Source organism: Linepithema humile, chromosome 8, assembly GCF_040581485.1.
Source record: "Linepithema humile isolate Giens D197 chromosome 8, Lhum_UNIL_v1.0, whole genome shotgun sequence".
In the NCBI taxonomy this organism is placed as follows: domain Eukaryota; kingdom Metazoa; phylum Arthropoda; class Insecta; order Hymenoptera; family Formicidae; genus Linepithema; species Linepithema humile.
The window spans coordinates 4,970,217-4,990,975 of NC_090135.1; the positions used below are offsets into that span (position 1 = coordinate 4,970,217).

The 20,759-nt window shown below is 36.3% G+C and overlaps 2 protein-coding genes and 1 pseudogene across 2 annotated transcripts; all 3 read right to left on the reverse strand.

The window, feature by feature from the left end:
- Positions 1-448: 448 nt before the first annotated feature.
- On the reverse strand, positions 449-1,261 carry LOC137001731 (uncharacterized). Its single transcript, XM_067360847.1, has one exon. It carries the CDS (start codon positions 1,259-1,261, stop codon positions 449-451), a length of 813 nt encoding a protein of 270 aa, XP_067216948.1.
- Positions 1,262-2,396: 1,135 nt separating this feature from the next.
- LOC137001732 (uncharacterized) lies at positions 2,397-5,723 on the reverse strand. Its single transcript, XM_067360848.1, has 3 exons — positions 4,611-5,723; positions 3,489-4,160; positions 2,397-2,729 (listed from the first exon to the last, which is right to left on the reverse strand). The coding sequence occupies exons 1-3, from the start codon at positions 5,721-5,723 to the stop codon at positions 2,397-2,399; spliced, it is 2,118 nt and encodes a 705-aa protein (XP_067216949.1).
- Positions 5,724-13,520: 7,797 nt separating this feature from the next.
- LOC137001488 (uncharacterized) lies at positions 13,521-14,790 on the reverse strand (annotated as a pseudogene).
- Positions 14,791-20,759: the final 5,969 nt, after the last annotated feature.

Sequence of the window (20,759 nt, forward strand, 5' to 3'; positions counted from 1 at the left end):
ACTCCCCCCTAACGATTTCCCTTAGCTTTAAGATCGCGTCTAGAGTCGACCTCCCCCTCCTGAAACCAAATTGGTTAACCGAGAGGGAGTTAGTCAACTCCAGATGGTCATGCATTCTTGACACAATGATCCTTTCCAGTAATTTAGCGGGTTCATCTAGAAGGCAGATCGGTCTGTAGATTCTGGGATCAGTCGGTGGACCCTCTCTCTTCCTCAACAGAACCAATCTAGCCTTCTTCCACGCCCGAGGGAAAATGCCCTCTCTGAGACATCTGTTAAAACAAAAGAGCCATGCTCCCATGAGATCCCCCATGCTACTGGCCGGAGCACAGACTTTTGCATAAAGCATAACGCATAAGCATAAGGAAATTGATTGGTCCATTTCCTTATGCATTTGCTTATGCTTATATATAGACCAATCAATTTCCTTATGCTTATGCGTTATGCTTTATGTAAAAGTCTGTGCTCCGGCCTTACCGCTTAATACCGCCCCCGGAACCCCATTTGGTCCAGGAGCTTTTTTGCAACCTCTAATCTTCTTCACCGCCTCCTTTAGTTCATTTTCAGAGACTAGCAAATCCTCATTCCAGTCCGAGAACCTCGTATAGTTATTTATAACCTTGTCCTCTCTTCTCGGAAAAAGTGCATCTACAATGTGCAATATATCTTTATACTGTAATGTCTCACATATGGGTGGTGAGACGGGCCTCAACTTTTTTAAGACAATTTTATACGGGAGACCCCAAGGGCCTCCTTCTAATTCTTTAATTAGTTCGTTCCATGCCCTAATCTTGGCAGTTTTAATATCTATTCTATATTTGAGAAGAGAGGACCGGTACTCCCTATATCTTTTTTTAATGATTTCCTCGCCCCGTTTCTCTCTAGCCCTCGATAGAACTCTTCTGGAATCGGTCACAGTTCTCCTAAGATCCGCAAGATCTTTGTTCCACCAGTAGGCCGATTTTTTATTTCTGCCGCTATTCTTGGGCATTGAGTGATTACATATTTGCTTCAGTGTCGCATTAATCCATGTAACTAATTCCTCTGCCGAATTAAAATTGGATTCTTCGTATCCCCACGATTTGAGGATCGCTACCGACCTAAGCGCATCTAGATCCACTTTTCTGGCGTTCCATTTAGGAAAACTGCGACCAACATCTCTAGCTTTCTCCCCAGCTAGTTTAGAGTCTATCTCAGTGACTACTAATCTATGGTCAGAGACCGTGACCGCATCTATGTCAACTATACAGCTATTGACCATTTTCTTCGCTTTTCTGTTGCAGATGACAAGGTCAATGACGGATTCCCTCCGTGGTCTTATGGCCCGCGCGGTTTATGCTTCGGTCTTAATCTTAATCTTAAGAGTTGATAACGTAGAATGCCATAAGGGCGTTTATACTTCCCTAGTCTTAATCTTAGTCTTAATCTTAATCTTGGAAAGATCCCATCTTTTAACTTTAGTCCCTAATGTCCTAAGGCCGGGCCAATGAGGTAAGTCTGACGTCCGACGCAGCACGAAACCGCGCGAAATAATGGTTTTCGATCCGTGTATATTTAAAAAATTGTTCCTGATCGTATTCAATATTCAGCATATCTTTCATTAAAGAAAAGAAATGACCAGTTTCGTGTCTTTTTCGATTCAGTGGCCGAACAGCGTATCTCCGTGGTTTTCTTTTATTTTTTTTTTAATTTCTTAATAATACACATGCTGCATAGGCACTTGATAACAAAAGTGCCATTCCAAACATTAAAGTTTTTTGCCGCTGACGATTCATTTTAACATTCACTATAATTTGCAGCACCGGGATCTATTACAATTTGTGGTTAGGTTAGGTTAGGTTTTGTTACATTTGCACATGCGTAGTCCGAATTTCCAGGGAAGCATAAACGAGTTCTTATACATGTTGAGACGTATTTATTTAGAATAATAAGATCCAAGTTATCGAGCCAGTGCTTCAGCAAGTTCCCCTTACTATTACTTCTTCTCCCATCCCAATCCGGGTGTCTAGAGTTAAAGTCCCCAAGTACAAGGATGGGGGAATTTCTATATTCCACTAGGAATGCATATAAGTAAGGCACTAGATATGTAGGTATTCTTATCCGCCATTTTGGTTCCTACTAGATGGAGAATTATAGCGTATATAGTATAGCTTAGTATAATATGGCGTACATGTGTAACATGTTACACATGTACGCCATATTATACTAAGCTATACTATATACGCTATAATTCTCCATCTAGTAGGAACCAAAATGGCGGATAAGAATACCTACATATCTAGTGCCTTAATATTAGCGTTTTCGAATAAACGGGGTTTGAACGATCTAGGGTTGATCAATCACTATTTTACTATAAATGCAAGTCTTTCATTGGTGGAGAGGTTGCAATGACGTCATTAACCAATCTTGGGTCGTTCAAATCCTGTATAATCGAAAACGCTATATAAGTCGTCCAAGAAATCGTTAAATGCAGGAGGTGGTGCATTCGGTGAAAAGTAACAACTTAGAATTACTACATCGTTCCATCTGACCGCGCAAAAACCTCTGCCCTGGTGTAATTTTACCATAGGGGAGAATTTGTCCTTGACCCTTCGCCATAGGATGGCAGCTTTGGGGGGAGTATTTAATTCTGTCACCCACCTGTTATCCTCCGGCACCAAATTCGGTTCGCTTATTACCGCTAGAGCGGCATTTCTTTCATCCATCAGGTGAGTTAGATTATCCTGCGCCTGTTTGGATAGATTTACATTGCATTGTAAAATAAACATAATCTAGGTTAAAATATCACAATCCATTGCAGCGGAGGGTCCCGCTGTGCACTGAGAGCTCCGACTCTCGGTGTTTTCTACGGGTGTTTACGATAATTCAAGTTCGAGTTAGTTTCACTAGGACCGAAAAATGAGATAGACATAACCATCTAGAATCTTTATAATTTATGACAACTCAACGCTGTCTTGTATTGCTTGAGTTAAATTAATTGAATTTGTTGAGTTTATAGAGCAAATTTTATTGTAATAAAAAAATGTTAACTGCAAATCAGTCTATGAAAGAAACAAATAATGTTGGTATGTATGTTGGTATACCTCTTTAATAGATATAATTATATATATATGTATATAATTATATTTATTAAACTCAACAAATTCAATGAATTTAACTCAAGCAATACAAGACAGCGTTGAGTTGTCATGAATCATAAAGGTTCTAGATGGTTATGTATATCTCATTGTCGGTCCTAGTGAAACTAACTCGAACTTGAATTATCGTAAACACCCTACATTAGAATGAACATTTTCATTTCCATCGTTATTTCTATTTACTTTTCCATTAGAATTGTCATTAACTTTTTTGCTATTTACAGATGAGATCCTGGTGGGCGGTACCGGCTTACAGGAGGCGCTTCCAACCAAATGATCCGCATTCAACCCTCTCTCAAGGCAAACCGGACAGGTAATTTTATTTTTGCAATCCATGGCCTTATGATCTACCTGGCCACATTTGTAGCAGTTGAATCGGCGATCCTCTGTGCTTGGGCATCTCTGGACCGTGTGACCCACGGCCAGGCACCTGAAACATTGCAGTGGACGTGCTCTCAGGGTTTCCACTCCGACCGTTGACCACCCGATGACCAGTCTTCCCCGCTCGAGGATCTTAACCGCCGCAGTGATCGGACATTGGGCAAGAGCCACCCCCATGCCTCCACGGATGTGTCGAATCATACCGCAGGTAACGCTCAATACATCGCAAGAGCCTTCCTTTGCGATCATATTTTTAATCTCTTGCGTAGAGATAGAGTCATCCAGACCCGAGAGTCTAAGTTGAACTCTCTTCATGGGTCTGCGTAGACTAACGCCCCTTACACCAAAAAACAACTCTCTCATTTTACTACATAGATTATCCGCTTTAATTTCAGATTCCAAACCAGGAATTTCTATGAGAACCCCCCTGTTTGCCGCGCGTTTAATGCGAGTGTCTGTAATCCCCAGCTCTGAGAGAGAGATCTTTTCTCTCGCCTTGCTCAGTATATCAGAATAAGAGTACTCGCACTCATCCAACAAGATTGATATTGCCGACGTATTGGGAATCCTTTTCTTAAGATTAGAGAGCAGTTCTTTATTCGTATCATATGTATTCTTACCTTTGCTCTTATTTACAGGTGTCTGAGAGACGTTATTATTAGCCACGAATTTTTTTATGTATGGAGTAGATTCCCCCCCCACATTTTCTCTATTCGTTTTCCTCCTTTTCTGTTGTTTTTTACATACAGTAGCCCAATCAGATTTCTCACTATTTTTAATGGTAGGAGAATTAGAAAACCCTTCATTGTCACTGTAATTCAGTTGGGAATCTGCAAAGTCCAGATCCCCTTCTACCGTTTGTAAAAAGTTAATGTTTTTCTTTTTTCTCTCAGATTTACCCGGAGAAACAGACGAATCATCATTATGATCCGGATACACAGTTATTCTATTACTTTTGGTTTTCTTATTCTTCTTTTTCTTTTTATCGTTACTGTTTGTTTTGTTTATATTGTCACTTTTACATATCATAGAATTGTCATTACTGTGTCTATGAGAGTTCTCCCTTCAAGAATCCTCGTAAGGGTCACTCACCTTTTTCTGCTTACCTTTTCCAGAAAAATTAGCGCCTTGGCCCGCAGAGTCCAGTGCTTCCCTCATCTGTCTGGTTTCTTTAATTAATTGGGTCATTCCTTCCCCCAGCCTATCCAGTGAGTGAATCATGGCCCTGTCCAGATTAATTCTCTCCATTGATCCACACACCATGCTTTCACTAACTATCGAAATTTTGTCCACATTATTGTTATTCACTTTTCTATTGTTGCTGTACCAATTTTCCTTTTTCCCTTTGGCTATTCTGTCCTCCGACTCACTAGCGGAGGGGGCCGAGGTTGCTCTATCCACATATTCTTTTTCGCTTGTATTATTATCATAAGCGTTTTTTAGTAACTCCTTTTTTTCATATTCTCTTAGTCTCGCTTCCAGAGCATCTATCCTGCATCTGTTCTCATTTGACTCTTTCTCCATACCGTAATATTTAGCTTTCCAAAAGTTGGGGTTATCATTAGAAGTCGCCTTTAACGATAATAGAGAGCTAGCCCTTCTTATCACTTCAAGAAAAACTTTTATCTGCCCACTGAGTGAGCCCTTGATATTCTTTGATCTTCTTCTGATGCTCTCTATTTCATCGACCATGTCTCCGATTTTTTGATTGATTTTTGAGGCATGCTCCAGTTCCAAGCCAGCCAGCTCACCCTCAACTCTTTTTTTATTGTTAATGTTAAATCCAGCACCATACTTTTCCTCCTCGATTTCCTCATCAGGAGGAGAATTTCTCTTTTTTCTCTTTCTGCTTTTCATGATTCCCGGTCTGCTTAGAATTCCAGATGAGCCTGATGGCCCTGGGTCCTCTGAGTCCGAGAATTCCATCCTGCGGTAGGAAGAAACACCCATCATCTCCCCCTCATCCGATAGCGAATTAGGAGGGTCCCCTTCATCTGTACGTAAGGGCGCCCTACGCATCGTGATTTCTGAATCCAGCTTTTCTACTGAGGCGATAACAGCTTTGGCCTCGGAACTCGCCACAGATCCCGAGGTTAGCCCTTTGCTTGCTGACGACCCGCGGGTGACAGGGACGATATCACCCACGTGCCGGTTCCCGGTATCCGATTCCGGGACGTTATCCTTTTTTGTCGTATTCATGTCCATATTGTTTTGCGTGGTTTGTTTGCAAGAGTGGCCTTCTCTTGTGAGACGCACTATACCAATAGTAATAGTAATTAGATTAGTGGTTGTCTCAGACCATTGATGTATATGGAATCCACCAAATCTAAGTTCCAATTATATGTAAAAATCATTAATCAGATCCAAATCAAAATCAGAACAAAATAGAAGCCAGTATTCCTATAGAGTATACTATGCATATTATAAAACATGAAAGTCATTTTCATAACAACTTCTACATTTCAGACTCACAGAACTCAGGTAGGTCGTAATCATATTATCTACTACGTTCTGTCATCATATATACCTTTTATTATTGCACAGTGCTAACCGGAATCATTGTATCAGACTATTACGAATAGAGCACTGTCATTATTATTATTATTTATTATTCAATTGTTCTAACTGCTCATATTTACCTAGTACTATTCTTATATAATACACTATCTGCACATTTTATAAGTCATTTCAAAGAAGCTTCTTTATATTCCATATAACCAATCATTACAGAGAGGCAATAATCCCACATCACCTTACACAGTTTATTAAGGTCAGTAACAATCTACTTTTCTATATTTCAGATTAATCAGACAACCCCAGAAGGGCAGTCCGTAATTCATGTGATATGGTCACTCAGCGTGTATGTATACATATATTGTTTTAATTATTGATTAATTAGTAAACTAACAAATCAGTACATAGCTGTTACCACTAGAGCACCACCCTTATTTGTTTCATTATGCAATTGTTCATTTGTTCAGTTAACTTAACTTTATCCTGATCTGTTCGTATCTGTGTGTATTTCAGTACCATACACTCTGTGCTAAACAGCATGTAGAGATAGTTCCAACAGTTTCTGCGTTTCAGGTAGACCGATCATCACAAGGAGGAAGTAAATATCACATCTCCATATAATCAATACTCCATATTCAGTTTATTATTATAATAATATTGTATTCCTTTATCCAAGTGCCAGTAAAATCACTTCTTAGACTATTCTGTAATACTAACTAATCCCACCTCCACCACATATCGAATTTTACAGTATGCTACTAGGGACACTCCCATATTCATTTAGATATTCTTACAATTCAAATATCCAGGTATTCAATCCAGAATAATCATTAATCATTCATATCATAGTCACTATTACAATTCCAATTCCATCCATATAAATAGAATTTTCACTACTTATAAATCTTGTATATATGTATGTATGTATGTTGGTCTGTGTTGTATCCTATTTTATTTCATTTATTTCTTTAGTATAGTAGTCAATTATACTTATTCTAATCTGTACCTAGTTCGTCTGGTCTGACATTACATGTGTAATAAGACATTTTTACGAGTTCGACTTAAATAATAATTAGTTACCCGATTGAATATCTTCAAGCACTTATTTTTAAATTCAAAGCTCAGACTTAAAGTTTAGTTTCCAATTTTATTACTATTACAAATCACTAAATTACTATTTAACCTATTTATACATCCAGATTACATATATAGTTTAATCTTGTAAGCAATTATTCTGGATTTGATTTTAGATTTCCATTAACCGCCCAGACACAATTCACTTACTTTACAAGTTCCGTGTATCAAAGATAACTCTTACAGGATTTCCATTGTCCAATAATTATGTTTACATGCAATCCAAGACTTCTATATCTCTAAAATGTATCCTGAAAACCTCCGTGCGTTGCACGGGGAAAACTCCCCATGATTAATGTAACCATGATCTATTCAACCTTGGGTGCGACAAGAAAGTATACATATCCATCTCCCGACGAACATTTATAGTGCCCTCCACAAGCGTTGCACAGAGAATACTCTCTATGATCGGCATCATCCGCAACTATTAACTGCTGCAAACATACATTTTATAAGACACGTTTATCAGAATCAATATTAATTAGTCAATTAGCACTACAAAGTAATTAATCAATCAATAATCATCATCCTTATCATCCATCTGTCAGTCAGTACCATCATGTCAACATATAACCTTATTTTCCTTTAACACAGAAATCAAATCTCATTATCCGTCAGAATGTCATTAGTTATTTAGACAATCAGTATTGTTACGACTTGAATTATTCTAATCACTTTAACTAAGGCACTAGATATGTAGGTATTCTTATCCGCCATTTTGGTTCCTACTAGATGGAGAATTATAGCGTATATAGTATAGCTTAGTATAATATGTTACACATGTACGCCATGTGTAACATATTATACTAAGCTATTAACTATTAAAACCTAACCTAACCTAACCACAAATTGTAATAGAAAAACTATAAAAACACTCCTACACAGTTTTTGTTCTTTCAATTTAAGTTAGATTAGGTTAGATTCTACATACTAACTTACCACTTAAATTTAGCGCTTCTCTAATAGCGTTCCAACTATTCTTCACCACTAATTTATTTTTATAATTTGGATTTTTTTTATTCCAAACAACATCGAATTGTTGGACACATTCAATTAAATCAGTATCACTCATTTTCGTATTTTACAAGAATCGAAAACCATTATTTCGCGCGGTTTCGTGCTGCGTCGGACGTCAGACTTACCTCATTGGCCCGGCCTTAGGACATTAGGGACTAAAGTTAAAAAATGGGATCTTTCCAAGATTAAGATTAAGACTAAGATTAAGACTAGGGAAGTATAAACGCCCTTATGGCATTCTACGTTATCAACTCTTAATATTAAGATTAAGACCGAAGCATAAACCGCGCGCGGGCCATCAGCACATATATTTGTTCAGAAAAAGGAAAAAGTACGTTGCTTGTCCGAACTTATATCATGCGCGCATGCGCTGGGGCTATTGCCCTCAGCACATTTTGCCTTAATTACCGAAAGTTGCATGTGCAGAATCATCAAATAAGGATCAAATCGATGCCGTTCTTTATCTCGGAGCTCACAAAATACAAGAATTATAATATAAAACCCACATATTTGTGTTCCGAGATCACTAGTTCTCATAACCTCACTTTCTTACGTGAGTGTTACTATGTAAGGTTTTGATAATAAAATGCTAAGTATTCTGACAAAAATATCACCAATCTACAGCTCGGAGCACGCTGGGTCCAATTCTTGTTAATTTTAACCACTACATACTGAGTTTTCCACACTTTTAAAGACATTACAGCAGAGCTGCCTAAGACACTTCCACAACGGACTATGGTCGATCCAACTCATCTTTATAATAACTACTTGATTAATCATGGTTGGTTTACACTCAGTGAGTTAAATGAATTGATTGACAACTTCCCGTACTCAAGTGAAGATCGAAGGGATAAACCACTCCACTTGAAATCAAATGCTGAATAAGTAAGGGGTGGTGCATGGCAGATCTGGACATTTCTGAGATTGTTTCCTTTGATAATAATTAATCATATAGAAGATAAGGACAACGAAGTGTGGCAATGCCTACTTCTGTTGACAAAGATCGTTGAAATTGTGTGTGCACCAGTTTTACATGTCTCACATTTGCCATATTTGCAGACATTAATTCAAAATTATCTCATAACGAGAAGGGAACTTTTCCCTGATGTACCACTCCGTTCTAAGCATCACTACATGTCACACTATCCAGAACCTATTACTATTTATGGACCACTTATAAAAGTATGGACGATGAAATTTGAGAACAAACATACATTTTTCAAGCGTGCCTTGAGATCATGTCGTAATTTCAAGAATATAACCTACACGCTCAGCACAAAGCACGAATTTCTGCAGTGTTTCTGTAGATCAGGATGTGGCCTGAGGAATGTTGTTAATACATCTGAAATAACAGACTTCCTTGTGCACATGTACTCAGAGAGTTTGCAATATGCAGTATTAAGAGCACATCTTGAAGCTGGTATGCAGGAATGTGTAACAGCAACTGTGAAAGGAACGTTATATAAAAAAGGGAATGTTGTGGCTGTACGGCAAGATAGCTACCAACAAAATGTGATCATGGGTCAAATAAGAATTATGCTTTGTGATATTAAACAAAACATATACATTGTAGTTAAAACTGTAGAAACAAAATTCCGACCACATATAAGAGCATATGAGTTGAGTCAACCTACAGGATATGAATGTATTTCATTAAACAAACTTCTGAGTTACTACCCTCTCCATGTATATACTATAAATTTAAAAATATTTGTGAGGATAAAACATGGCTTCGTATGCACAAAGCTGTGAGTTGTAATATTATGATGTGACGTGCATCCAGTGGAATATGTAAATATTTTCATAATTTATTTCTTCATATTTTATATTTAACGCGATTCGTATATTTTAATCAGTTTTCGCGTAGGTACAATACGGAAATAAAGTGATAGTGACATTGGCTTTCCTTCTCACACATTGGCAGCTATATCGTTAGTTTTTTGTTTTTCCATGGACCAGTTGATGTTTTCGTGAAACGCTGAACGTGTAGCGATTTGTTTCCTTGCCGATGACGTGACGTGAGTGAAAGTGAACGAAGAATTTACGAGTTACAAAGGGCTTCATCAATAAATTTCACAAATATCAGGTAATTTATATCATCTGAATATATATACCACCTAATCTAATCTAACCATATTAAAGTGCTTTCCGCAAGAACTGGTATTTAGATAGATAAAGATTGTTTATTAATAGAAGAGGATTTAGAACCCATCCTATCTATTTTCATTCTTCATTTTAATAGTATGCCCATTTTCAAGTTAGTGACAAAAGATAAAACACAGCGATACACTATCTCAGCTAACAATGTGTTTGAATTAAAAGAAAAAGCTGTACTTAAACTGCTTTTGGAGGAAGTTCCTGAATTGACATCTGTGAGTGTTAGTTATAGTAATTTTTAACTTATGCATTGTCAAAAGAAATTAACTGTACAAATTGTATCATGTGTTCATCACGCCTCAGATTTACGATGACACAGATGGGGCTGAAATTGATGACGATGATGTGCTGCTGGACATGGCAAACAATACACCAGTAGGCACGTACTTATGTGTGATGGTACTCCCACTGGGAAGTGAGTGGCCTGAGAAAACCAGAATTGATGCTGGTCCTTCAACTGTGATCAACAGTCAGTCTTCAACAGTGGTTAGGTTTCCTGTTACCCCAAATAGTCAAAAAATCGACCATCAGCAAACAACTTTAGGTGAGATTTACAGTATTACTTTCTCTTTTCAGCTCTCTCTTACGTAGTACATATGCAAATGATCATGTATCTAGATATTCCCAATTATGTATTTCCTTGCTTATCACTGCATTTACTTTTAACTGTTCAGAACTCAGTCTAGATATGTCTCAGAGAGTCCAGCCTCCTATCACAAGGCTTGCCACCATGATCGATGATGCCCTCAAATGTGATGATAAAGCAAAGAAGATCAAGCAGCTAGCTAAATCAAAGTTGGATGTTTGTAAATTATTGGCAACACACTGCTATAATAATAAACAATTCGACACTGGGATTATCCGACGATATTGCTGCTCTATTCGTGACAAGGTGATTGAATACGCCTTTCAAGTGTGCATGGGAGGAAATGTTGCTGGAGACAATTTTAATGCTTTTGTCAAATCAGTATATAACATGGTTAATTACAAGAAGGATAACACTGAGAAGGACAAAAAAAACAGGCAGCAGCTAATAGAAGAAAACTTGTGAGAGATGATGCTACTGTTGACGATCCTCCCATGCGCTTTGATGAGTATGGGTGTGCGCAAGGCATGTGGGAGCCTGAAATAGAGAATCCTGTTAGTCAAGAAGAGAAGAAGAAGGCTATTATGGAGCATTACATTATTGGTGAAATGGCAGAGCAAGTCAAGACTCTACTCCGTGATACCTACGCTTTACAGAGACACTCCATTAATAGAACGAAGACCAAGGAACAGTGGACTGATCTTTTTACTTTATGACCAGTTATGCTCACTACCTTATTTGTTTATGAGCATGCTTCGCTGCTCCTTGGAAAAAATGTACATTCAGTATGGTTTAAGGCACTTAAAGGCGCCAATTGCTTTGTAGAATTTATGGTCTTGTACTGCGCTGATGAGGAAAAAAAACCATCAAAAGGCTCTCAGTATATGCAAATGCAGAATTTGTTAGAAGAAATGAATACTGCAGCACAAACTGAGCGTTCCAATGAACCAAGTGCAAAAGCAGTAGTTCCTCTCCTCGTAATGTACATGAAAGAGAAGTCCACTGATCTGTTTGTTCTATTGAATGTACATGAACTCTTAAAATTTTATTTAGCAACTTTACTTAAAATAATTTTTGAGCATGATTAATATATTGAAAAACATTTTTTGATAATTACTTTGTATTTTGCAGAAAATATGCTCTGAAAACGAGGTCTTGGAAGCTGCCCAAGAACACTGCATGGGCTGTATCATGATTATAAGAGGTAAAGAGTGATAGTGTTTTTACATACATAATTTTGTCCACTTTTATTAATTGTTCTGCATTCCTCTGCATTTCTCCTGCAGGTCAATCCTTATTTGATTATGCCGCTAAGTGTGATGTTGTGATTTGAGAAGAATTTCAAATCAAAGTGGCAAATATTTTGGAGGGATTCCTAACGGTCTTCCTATGTTATATTGTTTTTGGATTCCGCTATCCTAAATCCATTGATGCCACCTTGCAGTTTATGCAGAGGTATGTGCAGTAATTTAAAAAACCAACACTGGAAAAAGTTTTATTGTATTATAAGAAATTCTGATTGATTCTACTGGTATGTTTGTTCAAAAATGGACGAAACAAATTTGTTGTTGGAATTACCAGAAGATTCTATTAAATCTGTTAAATTCCATCCTATTTAAATCACTTTAAATTATTTAATATCACTTGTAATCACTTAATATCATTTATAATCACTTTAAATTATTTACTTTTCGTTCTCTGCCATCAGCCTAACTAATATTCCGTAATGGATCTACGACGCGACATAAAACTTTAGCGAGCTCAGTTGAGACTGTTCTGACTGCTCAGCGCTATTGCTTCGCGAAAGATCTAATGCGCGCGATTCACGCCGTGAGTAGCGAGGGCGCAGTAGTAGTGTAACAAATGAATGCGGCGAACAGTTGATTAACCGTTTAGTGAGTGATGACGAAACTGTTGCAGAGCGCTACGATTTATGTAAATATAACAAGAAGTTTTGTAGAACCAACAAAAAAACACTTATTCAGATCCTTATAGTAAAGTTAACCAAACGGTGTTGATATAAGATGTAAAATTTTGTGACAATAACCAGAAATTTTGTTTCGTTTAACTAAAATACGGTCAACCAGAAGAATTTTGTTAATATAATAAAACCATTTTTCTTAGTGAATAAATATTTCACTATTAGTGTTTATGTACCTTGAATGACATAGGCATATGTGATATTTGTGTTTCAGATGTTTCCTTGGCATAAACCCTCAGAAAGGGAGTAAAGCAATGGAATCCACCAGGAAAAACAATGGAATTAATAATAAAGCTCTTAAATTATCCAATGCGCTCCAGGTTTATGAATCGCGGCGTTCCAGATGGGCTCTACTGTAATTACACTGTGTTATTAATATATATGTTATTAATGGTAATGGTTATTAATGTTTGGTAATTACACTGTGTTATTAATATATATGTTATTAATATATACAGGATGACCCATTTTAATCTATCACCCCAAATATTTCCGTTCCCTTGCATTTTACAAGAAAATGTTTCAGACAAATGTTGTATTGTTTCAAGGGAGCCATAAAATGATTTCATTGGTTTGACCGTGGATAGTCGTTTAAAGGTCACACGAAGGTCATCTTCAATTTCTTAAATTGAAACCTCCATTTTTCATTACATATTCTTATAGCTTATTTTGAAAGCTTTCCAAAACACTATAATAAAGTTATTTTCCATTAAGTATTTGTCGCGTTATGAGGTTTAAAAGTTACGATACTGCCGGCATTAGCATTATCCAAGATGTACCACGTGGAGGTTGCACGGTTAGATTTACATCTCTTGTGTGTGTGTGTGTGTGTGTGTACGCGCGCGCGCGCGCGCGCGTATTTAAAAATAATTAAGTATTTTATTGAAGGTGTTCGAAGACACGTCCACCTTGTTGGATACATAAACACAATCTTTTATGAAAATTGTTACGCACTCTATTAAGAACAGTTGGTATTATGCTTCTGAACACGTTACGAATACGTTGTTGCATATTTTCAATAGTCGTCGGCTCAGTCTCGTACACTTTTTCTTTAACATATCCCCAGAGAAAAAATCCAATGACGTCAGATCCGGAGATCTAGGAGGCCACTCCTGAGTTTGACTACCTAAACCAATCCATTGTCTTCCGAATACATTATTTAAATAGTCCCTGACGTCACGTGCTCTGTGAGCAGGCGCTCCGTCTTGCATAAACCACATTCGATTACATGTCTGAAGATCAACATTCTCTAAAAGAATCGGTAACTGATTTTGCAAAAAAAATAAATAACTTTGCGCATTAAGGTTTGCTTGAAAGAAATATGGACCAATAACATAATCTCCTACTATACCAGCCCATACATTAATAGACCATTGCCATTGTAATTCTTCATTCCGTTGCCAATGTGGATTTCCTTCAGAATAATAATAGCAGTTATGTCTGTTGACGCCTCTACTCTTACTAAATGTGGCTTCATCAGAAAAAAGCATATAATGAAAGAATAACGGATCTCGTATTATTTGATTTTCAGCCCAATTACAAAATCTTACACGACGGATAAAATCCTCGTTCTTCAATGCTTGAGTCAAAGTAATATGATACGAATGTAATTTATAATTTGGCAAAATGCGATTCACAGTTGATTGTGGTACACCATGTTAATGTTAAATTTTTCTCGTGGAAGTATGCGGATACATTTGAATAGCAGCAACAGTTACCAGCGTTTTCACTTCGTCAGCTCCAGTCTTTTGACGTTTCCTCTTTAAATCACCTCTTTCAGCTCTATGAACCACATGTTTTATTGTCATTCGCGTTGGATGTCGTCTATCAGGAAATCTCTCAGCATATAATCTTTCCGCAGCTTTATAATTGCCTCTAGTCTCACCTATAATACGTATTATATCAACGATTTCATGTGGCGGATAGTCTGCCATATCACAGACTTTCTTAAAAAAACTTTCTACGTATTGAGAAAAATGCTATGGTATCAAGAGAAATCAATGTGACCTCTAAAAATGTTTGGTCACACAAAAGAACTCGACTAGTAGTTTGGAAAAATATTCCTTAAGTCAAACCACGTCTAATTTCTCTTGATACCATAGCATTTTTCTCAATACGTAGAAAGTTTTTTTAAGAAGATCTGTGATATGGCAGACTATCCGCTCGCAGACTATCTCGGATAACGCTAATGCCGGCAGTATCGTAACTTTTAAACCTCATAACGCGACAAATACTTAATGGAAAATAACTTTATTATAGTGTTTTGGAAAGCTCTCAAAATAAGCTATAAGAATATGTAATGAAAAATGGAGGTTTTAATTTAAGAAATTAAAGGTGACCTTTGTGTGACCTTTAAACGACTATCCAAGGTCAAACCAATGAAATCATTTTATGGCCCCCTTGAAACCATACAACATTTGTCTGAAACATTTTCTTGTAAAATGCAAGGGAACGGAAATATTTGGGGTGATAGATTAAAATGGATCACCCTGTATATGGGCTCTACTGTAAATACACTGTGTTATTAATATATATGTTTCAAATCTAAATATATATGCTATTTACATAGATTAAAGAAACACTTAATTTTTCTTAAAAAAATAAGCAAAATTCAGGCAGCTGTAACTTAGCACTTAAGATCTTAAGATTATAGATCTAGTTAGTAATCTAAATATATCTGTTTTTAAATGTTTAAATATTCGGACACTTAAATTTGAATTTTTATCCACCTGTCATTAAATCTGAATATTTTTAATTTTAATATCTGAACATTTAAACACTTTTGTCTGAATTTCTAACCAGTTGTATAAATATTTCTTTATCTCGTCTATATATTCAGTTATTTTTGTCTTAATTTCTAGTTAATAGTCTAAATATATCTGTTTTAAATGTTTAAATATTCGGACACTTAAATTTGAATTTTTGTCCACCTGTCATTAAGTCTGTTTTTTATTGCTGAACTGGCTGCACTAGTTTAAAGTTTATCTTTTTTCCTCCACAAAGAAAAAAAAATAAACTCTGAACGTTTGAACTAGTGCAGCAGTTTAGCAATAAAAAGACAGACCCAATAACAGGTGGATAGAAATTCAAATTTAAATGTCCAAATATTTAGACATTTAAAACAGATATATTTAGACTATTAACTAGAAATTAAGACAAAAATAACTGAATATATAGACGAGATCAAGAAATATTTATACAACTGGTTAGAAATTCAGACAAAAATGTCTGAATATTCAGGCATTGAGATCAGAAATATTCAGACAACTGTGGCTAGAAATTCAGACAACTGTGTCCAGAAATTCAGACAACCATGGCCAAAAATTTAGACAACTGTGGCTATAAATTCAGACAACTGTGGCCAAAAATTCAGACAACTGTGTCCAGAAATTCAGACAACCATGACCAAAAATTTAGACAACTGTGGCTATAAATTCAGACAACTGTGGCCAAAAATTTAGACAACTGTGGCTAGAAATTCAGACAACTGTGGCCAGAAATTCAGACAACTGTGGCTAGAAATTAAGACAATATTCTGTCCGAAAATTCAGACAATGTGACTGTAAGAAAACTTCAAACACTTTTGTCTGAATTCTCAGTCAGTAATTTTTTACAGTGAAAGTCTGGAAACGGTCAAATATCTCGAAAAATATAAATTTTATAAAAAAATGTTTTGGATAAAAGTTGCACGATTTAAAAAGATTTATTTACTAATTTTATCAGTTTTACCTTAGGTGGCATCGCCAAAGGAAATCAGAAAACAGTTTGTAAGTTTTTTATTCAATGTTGCTTTAAAACTAAACTATCACGGCGCATTTCAATATAGAATTTAGTATCCTATCTGGATAAATTAATCACTATTTTACATCTGGTTTTTATGTTGCAGAAAAAAAAAATTTCAACAATTGAAGGAACTACATATGCTAATCAGACGAGAAATATTCTGAAATTTATTTTAGATGATAACGTTTCCAAAAGATAGTCGTGAACAGGAAAAAAACAATCAACACCAACGAAAGACACAACATTTGCTAGCATTATTACAGGTAATTAAAAACAAAAACATTATAAACATAAGTTTAAAAAGTATGTTATAATTAACACAGTAAATTAGTTACTTTTCTTTAAATAAATTTCAATTATGAAAAACAAATCAATATATGCAATTGTTAGATCAATCTTATAATTTAAATGCAACAATTGTTACATTTAATTCTTTACATTTTAACAACAGTTTTCAATATTAAAGTATAAAAGAATTGTAATTTAAACATTGAAACCGTGTGAGCTTCGGCGGACGCGGAGTAGCTCGCCGGAATCCAGGTTCGGTCGGTTGGGGGTATGTCAAATAAACCAAATGCTCGTTTATAACAAAATAATGAAACAGCGTTTATTCAGAAAGATGTAGATATGGTTTGTCTCGAATGATCTGCTTCAATGCTCGTGTATACATGCGAAGCGTGTGCAAGATGAATTCAAAAGAGTATACAAAATAGCCAAATATCGGTGAAATAATTAACAAGTGATAGCGAAATAGTTCTTTAAAGCGGCGTGGAATGAATACAGAGTAGCGTGAAGATAAATGCGAAATATCGTTAATGGTGAAATAATTATTTGAGCGGCGGTGAAATAATTATTTAAGGTGGCGAAAAATAAATGCGAAGTATACGTGAAAATAAATGTGAAGTATCGGTAATAATGAAATAATTATTTGAACGGCGGTGAAATAATTATTTAGTATGACGTGAGGCGTCCTGGTGCGGTCGGCGAGAGCGCAAGCGCGGGCGATCGTGTCGCAACGGTTGGTACAAGACGGAGCGCTTGTCGGTGAGTGCGTTCGTAGTATCGCGAGTCTGTTCGATCGTAGATCGATGCGGACTATTCGGCGGCGCGGATTGGTCGACGCGGTTTTGCTTGCCGGACGGATTACGGTTTTGAAATCCCGGCGAATAAACGCGATAGCAGGACTTAAGCCGAGAGCACAAGCTTTTACATAAAGCATAACGCATAAGCATAAGGAAATTGATTGGTCTATATATAAGCATAAGCAAATGCATAAGGAAATGGACCAATCAATTTCCTTATGCTTTATGCAAAAGTCTGTGCTCCGGCCATTAGGCTGCCGATTACGCTCGGCGGGAGTACGAGGATGCTCGTACGAAGGCGGAATCTTAGAACGGCGACTTAGCTTGGTACGCGGAAATGCCCGCAATACGAAGTTCGGTGGCCTAGAGGAGCCAAGTACGCTCGGCGGGTATACGAATAGATTTGTATGCGGGAATCAAGAATACCGAGGACGCTCGGCGGTACACGAGGATACTCGTATGCTGGAACAGGTATAACGAAAAAACCGAGTATGCTCGGTTTGGGACTACGAGGACACTCGTAGAGGGATGTTTGCTGTCTATCAGCGAACGGAGTCTGGTGAGAAGACGTTCAGCCGGGCGTCTTTTATACCCGGCTGGCAGCCGAACGGCTTTGAATCGGCAAACATCGGCGGTTTCGGCGGCGAGTCCCCCACAAAACGGAATTTCGGAACGGTCGGGTGTGGGGGATTTTCGGCGGTTGACCGCCGCTGTTTTTGACAAAAAGCTTATCGGCGCTCGATGCGCCCTTGGTGGGCTACGGACGATGGACGGTCCGTAGCCGTAACGATGCAGCTTGCGGGCTGCACCGTTACAACATAATTTTGTAATGATTTCAGATTACATTTCTACGGTAGAAAATTGCAATCTTTATTAAGTGCAGAAAGTTATCCAAGAATGGTTGCAGCACGCAGGAAATCGCCTCCATTATTTATTGAAAAAACTGACATAAATAAGTAGTATTACAAATATACATATGTATATTTGGATTTTATATTTTAACAATATATCTTAATATAGTTTATATAAGAAGTATTGTGGAAAAGTATATTTAAAAGTGTTATGTAAAGAAATATTAATAATAAAATATTAATAACAAGTTTAAAAATATTCTATGTAAAATAATTACTCAATTAGCAAATGATCGTCATTTGATGCTTTTTTATCATTATAACTAGTTATTATATAATATAATAACCAATTATGACGATAAAAAAACATCAGATGACGATCATTTGCTACTTGAGCATAAAATCATCATATTAATAAAACGTTTGTCTTAAGGGCATTTTAAAATAAGTCTCACAGACGTCTTATAAGACAAATCAAGAGACATCTCAAAGACGTTTCTAAATTGTCGAAAATTGTTGCAGAAGACGTCTCATAGACGTTTTAAATACGTCTCTCTGACAGTTTTGTAAGACGACTGAGTGATATTAAAAGGTTACCTACACTTAGTAGGCCGAAAAAAGCACTTTTTTGGGAATTTTTTTTGAAGATTTGTATAAGTATTTATAAAAATAAGTTTTAGCATATGACAGCCGTATATTCTAAGAGTATTACAAAAAATTTTGATGCAAAAATATTGATTTTTAAGCGTGTGATGGTGGTTTTTCCAGAGGTCCTCAAAAAAAAGATGTCTTGCGGTGACCACTGTAGCTTTTGACTGATTCATGTAAAATCCCGATTGCATTAGTTAATATAAGAGTATAGCGGGTCCCTGATCGAAGGTTTTAGCGAAATTTTAGTTTTTAACAAAATAGCGGACTTAAAAAAAATTTGAATTTTCGGGAAAAAAAATCGCGTTTTTTGATTATAAAAAAAAAAGTTTTTTGAAAAAAAAATCCTACGATCAGGGACCCATAAATTGTATCTGAAATAAGCACAAAAAATTTCAGACCAATCGGTTAAGCCATTTTTAAATTACAGTGATCACCGTCTTTGAAATCGTAGTTTTGAGAAAAACGCATTTAAAATTTTTTTTACGAAATATTTTATAATAAAAATTTTTTTGAGGAACTTACACATAATTATCTATTCCAGGATTATATAATAAACCTGCTTCCTCGGATGCTATAGCTATAGCTAAATCTCAAAATCGATTTTTTTCAAAATTACTGACTGCAGGTAACCCCTTAAGATGTCTTTCAGACGAACATAAGACGACATAATGTTGTGTGGGTTCTGTTAAACATATCAGAAGTTTAATCATTATTTGAGACTGTTTTAGTAAGTCCATTTGCCGAATAAAAGACTTAATATTACAAAAATCAAGTATTTCGAAAAAAGAGCTATAAAAATATTCTGAAAAACAACCCAGGCAACATGTAAATCTTAAAGACATCTGAAAGATGTCCAAAAGACGGCATTTTTCTGATATTTTTTGGTGGACGTCTTTCAAATGTCTTTAAGATTTGCGTGTTGTCTGGGAATATTGTCCCCAGAAATTTGATTGATTGGAAAAAAGTTCAACTTCCAACACGATAATGACCCAAAACACACTTTCAAGCTACGCAAAACCTTTTTGGAATAATTGGAACGACAGCACATGCTCAAAGTTATAGGTTGATCGCTGCAAAATCATCCGATTTAAACCCCATAAAATTATTATGAGATGAACTCGACAGACAGGTGCAAAAATCATGCCCCATGTTACAAGAGAACTTGTGGCGAATATTATGTAAGCTTGTATGCTGAATGTGTGCAGCTAGAACAGCTATAAATGTTACCGATAATTAGAGTCCGATCGAAATTTTGGTTTCGGTTTCGGTTACGGCCAGTTTCGGCCAAAAATCAAGGTTTCGGCTTAATTTCGGTTTCGGCCGAAACTAAAAAAAATGGTTTTGGTCGGACTCTACTTTATAATATATTATTTTTTATTTTGTAATATTGCGTTTTATTTGTGAAAAATACTTTATATTTTAATAAGATATTAATAAAATCTTATTTTTAAAACTGTTTGAAAAGGAGCGCTCGCGCTCTAGCAT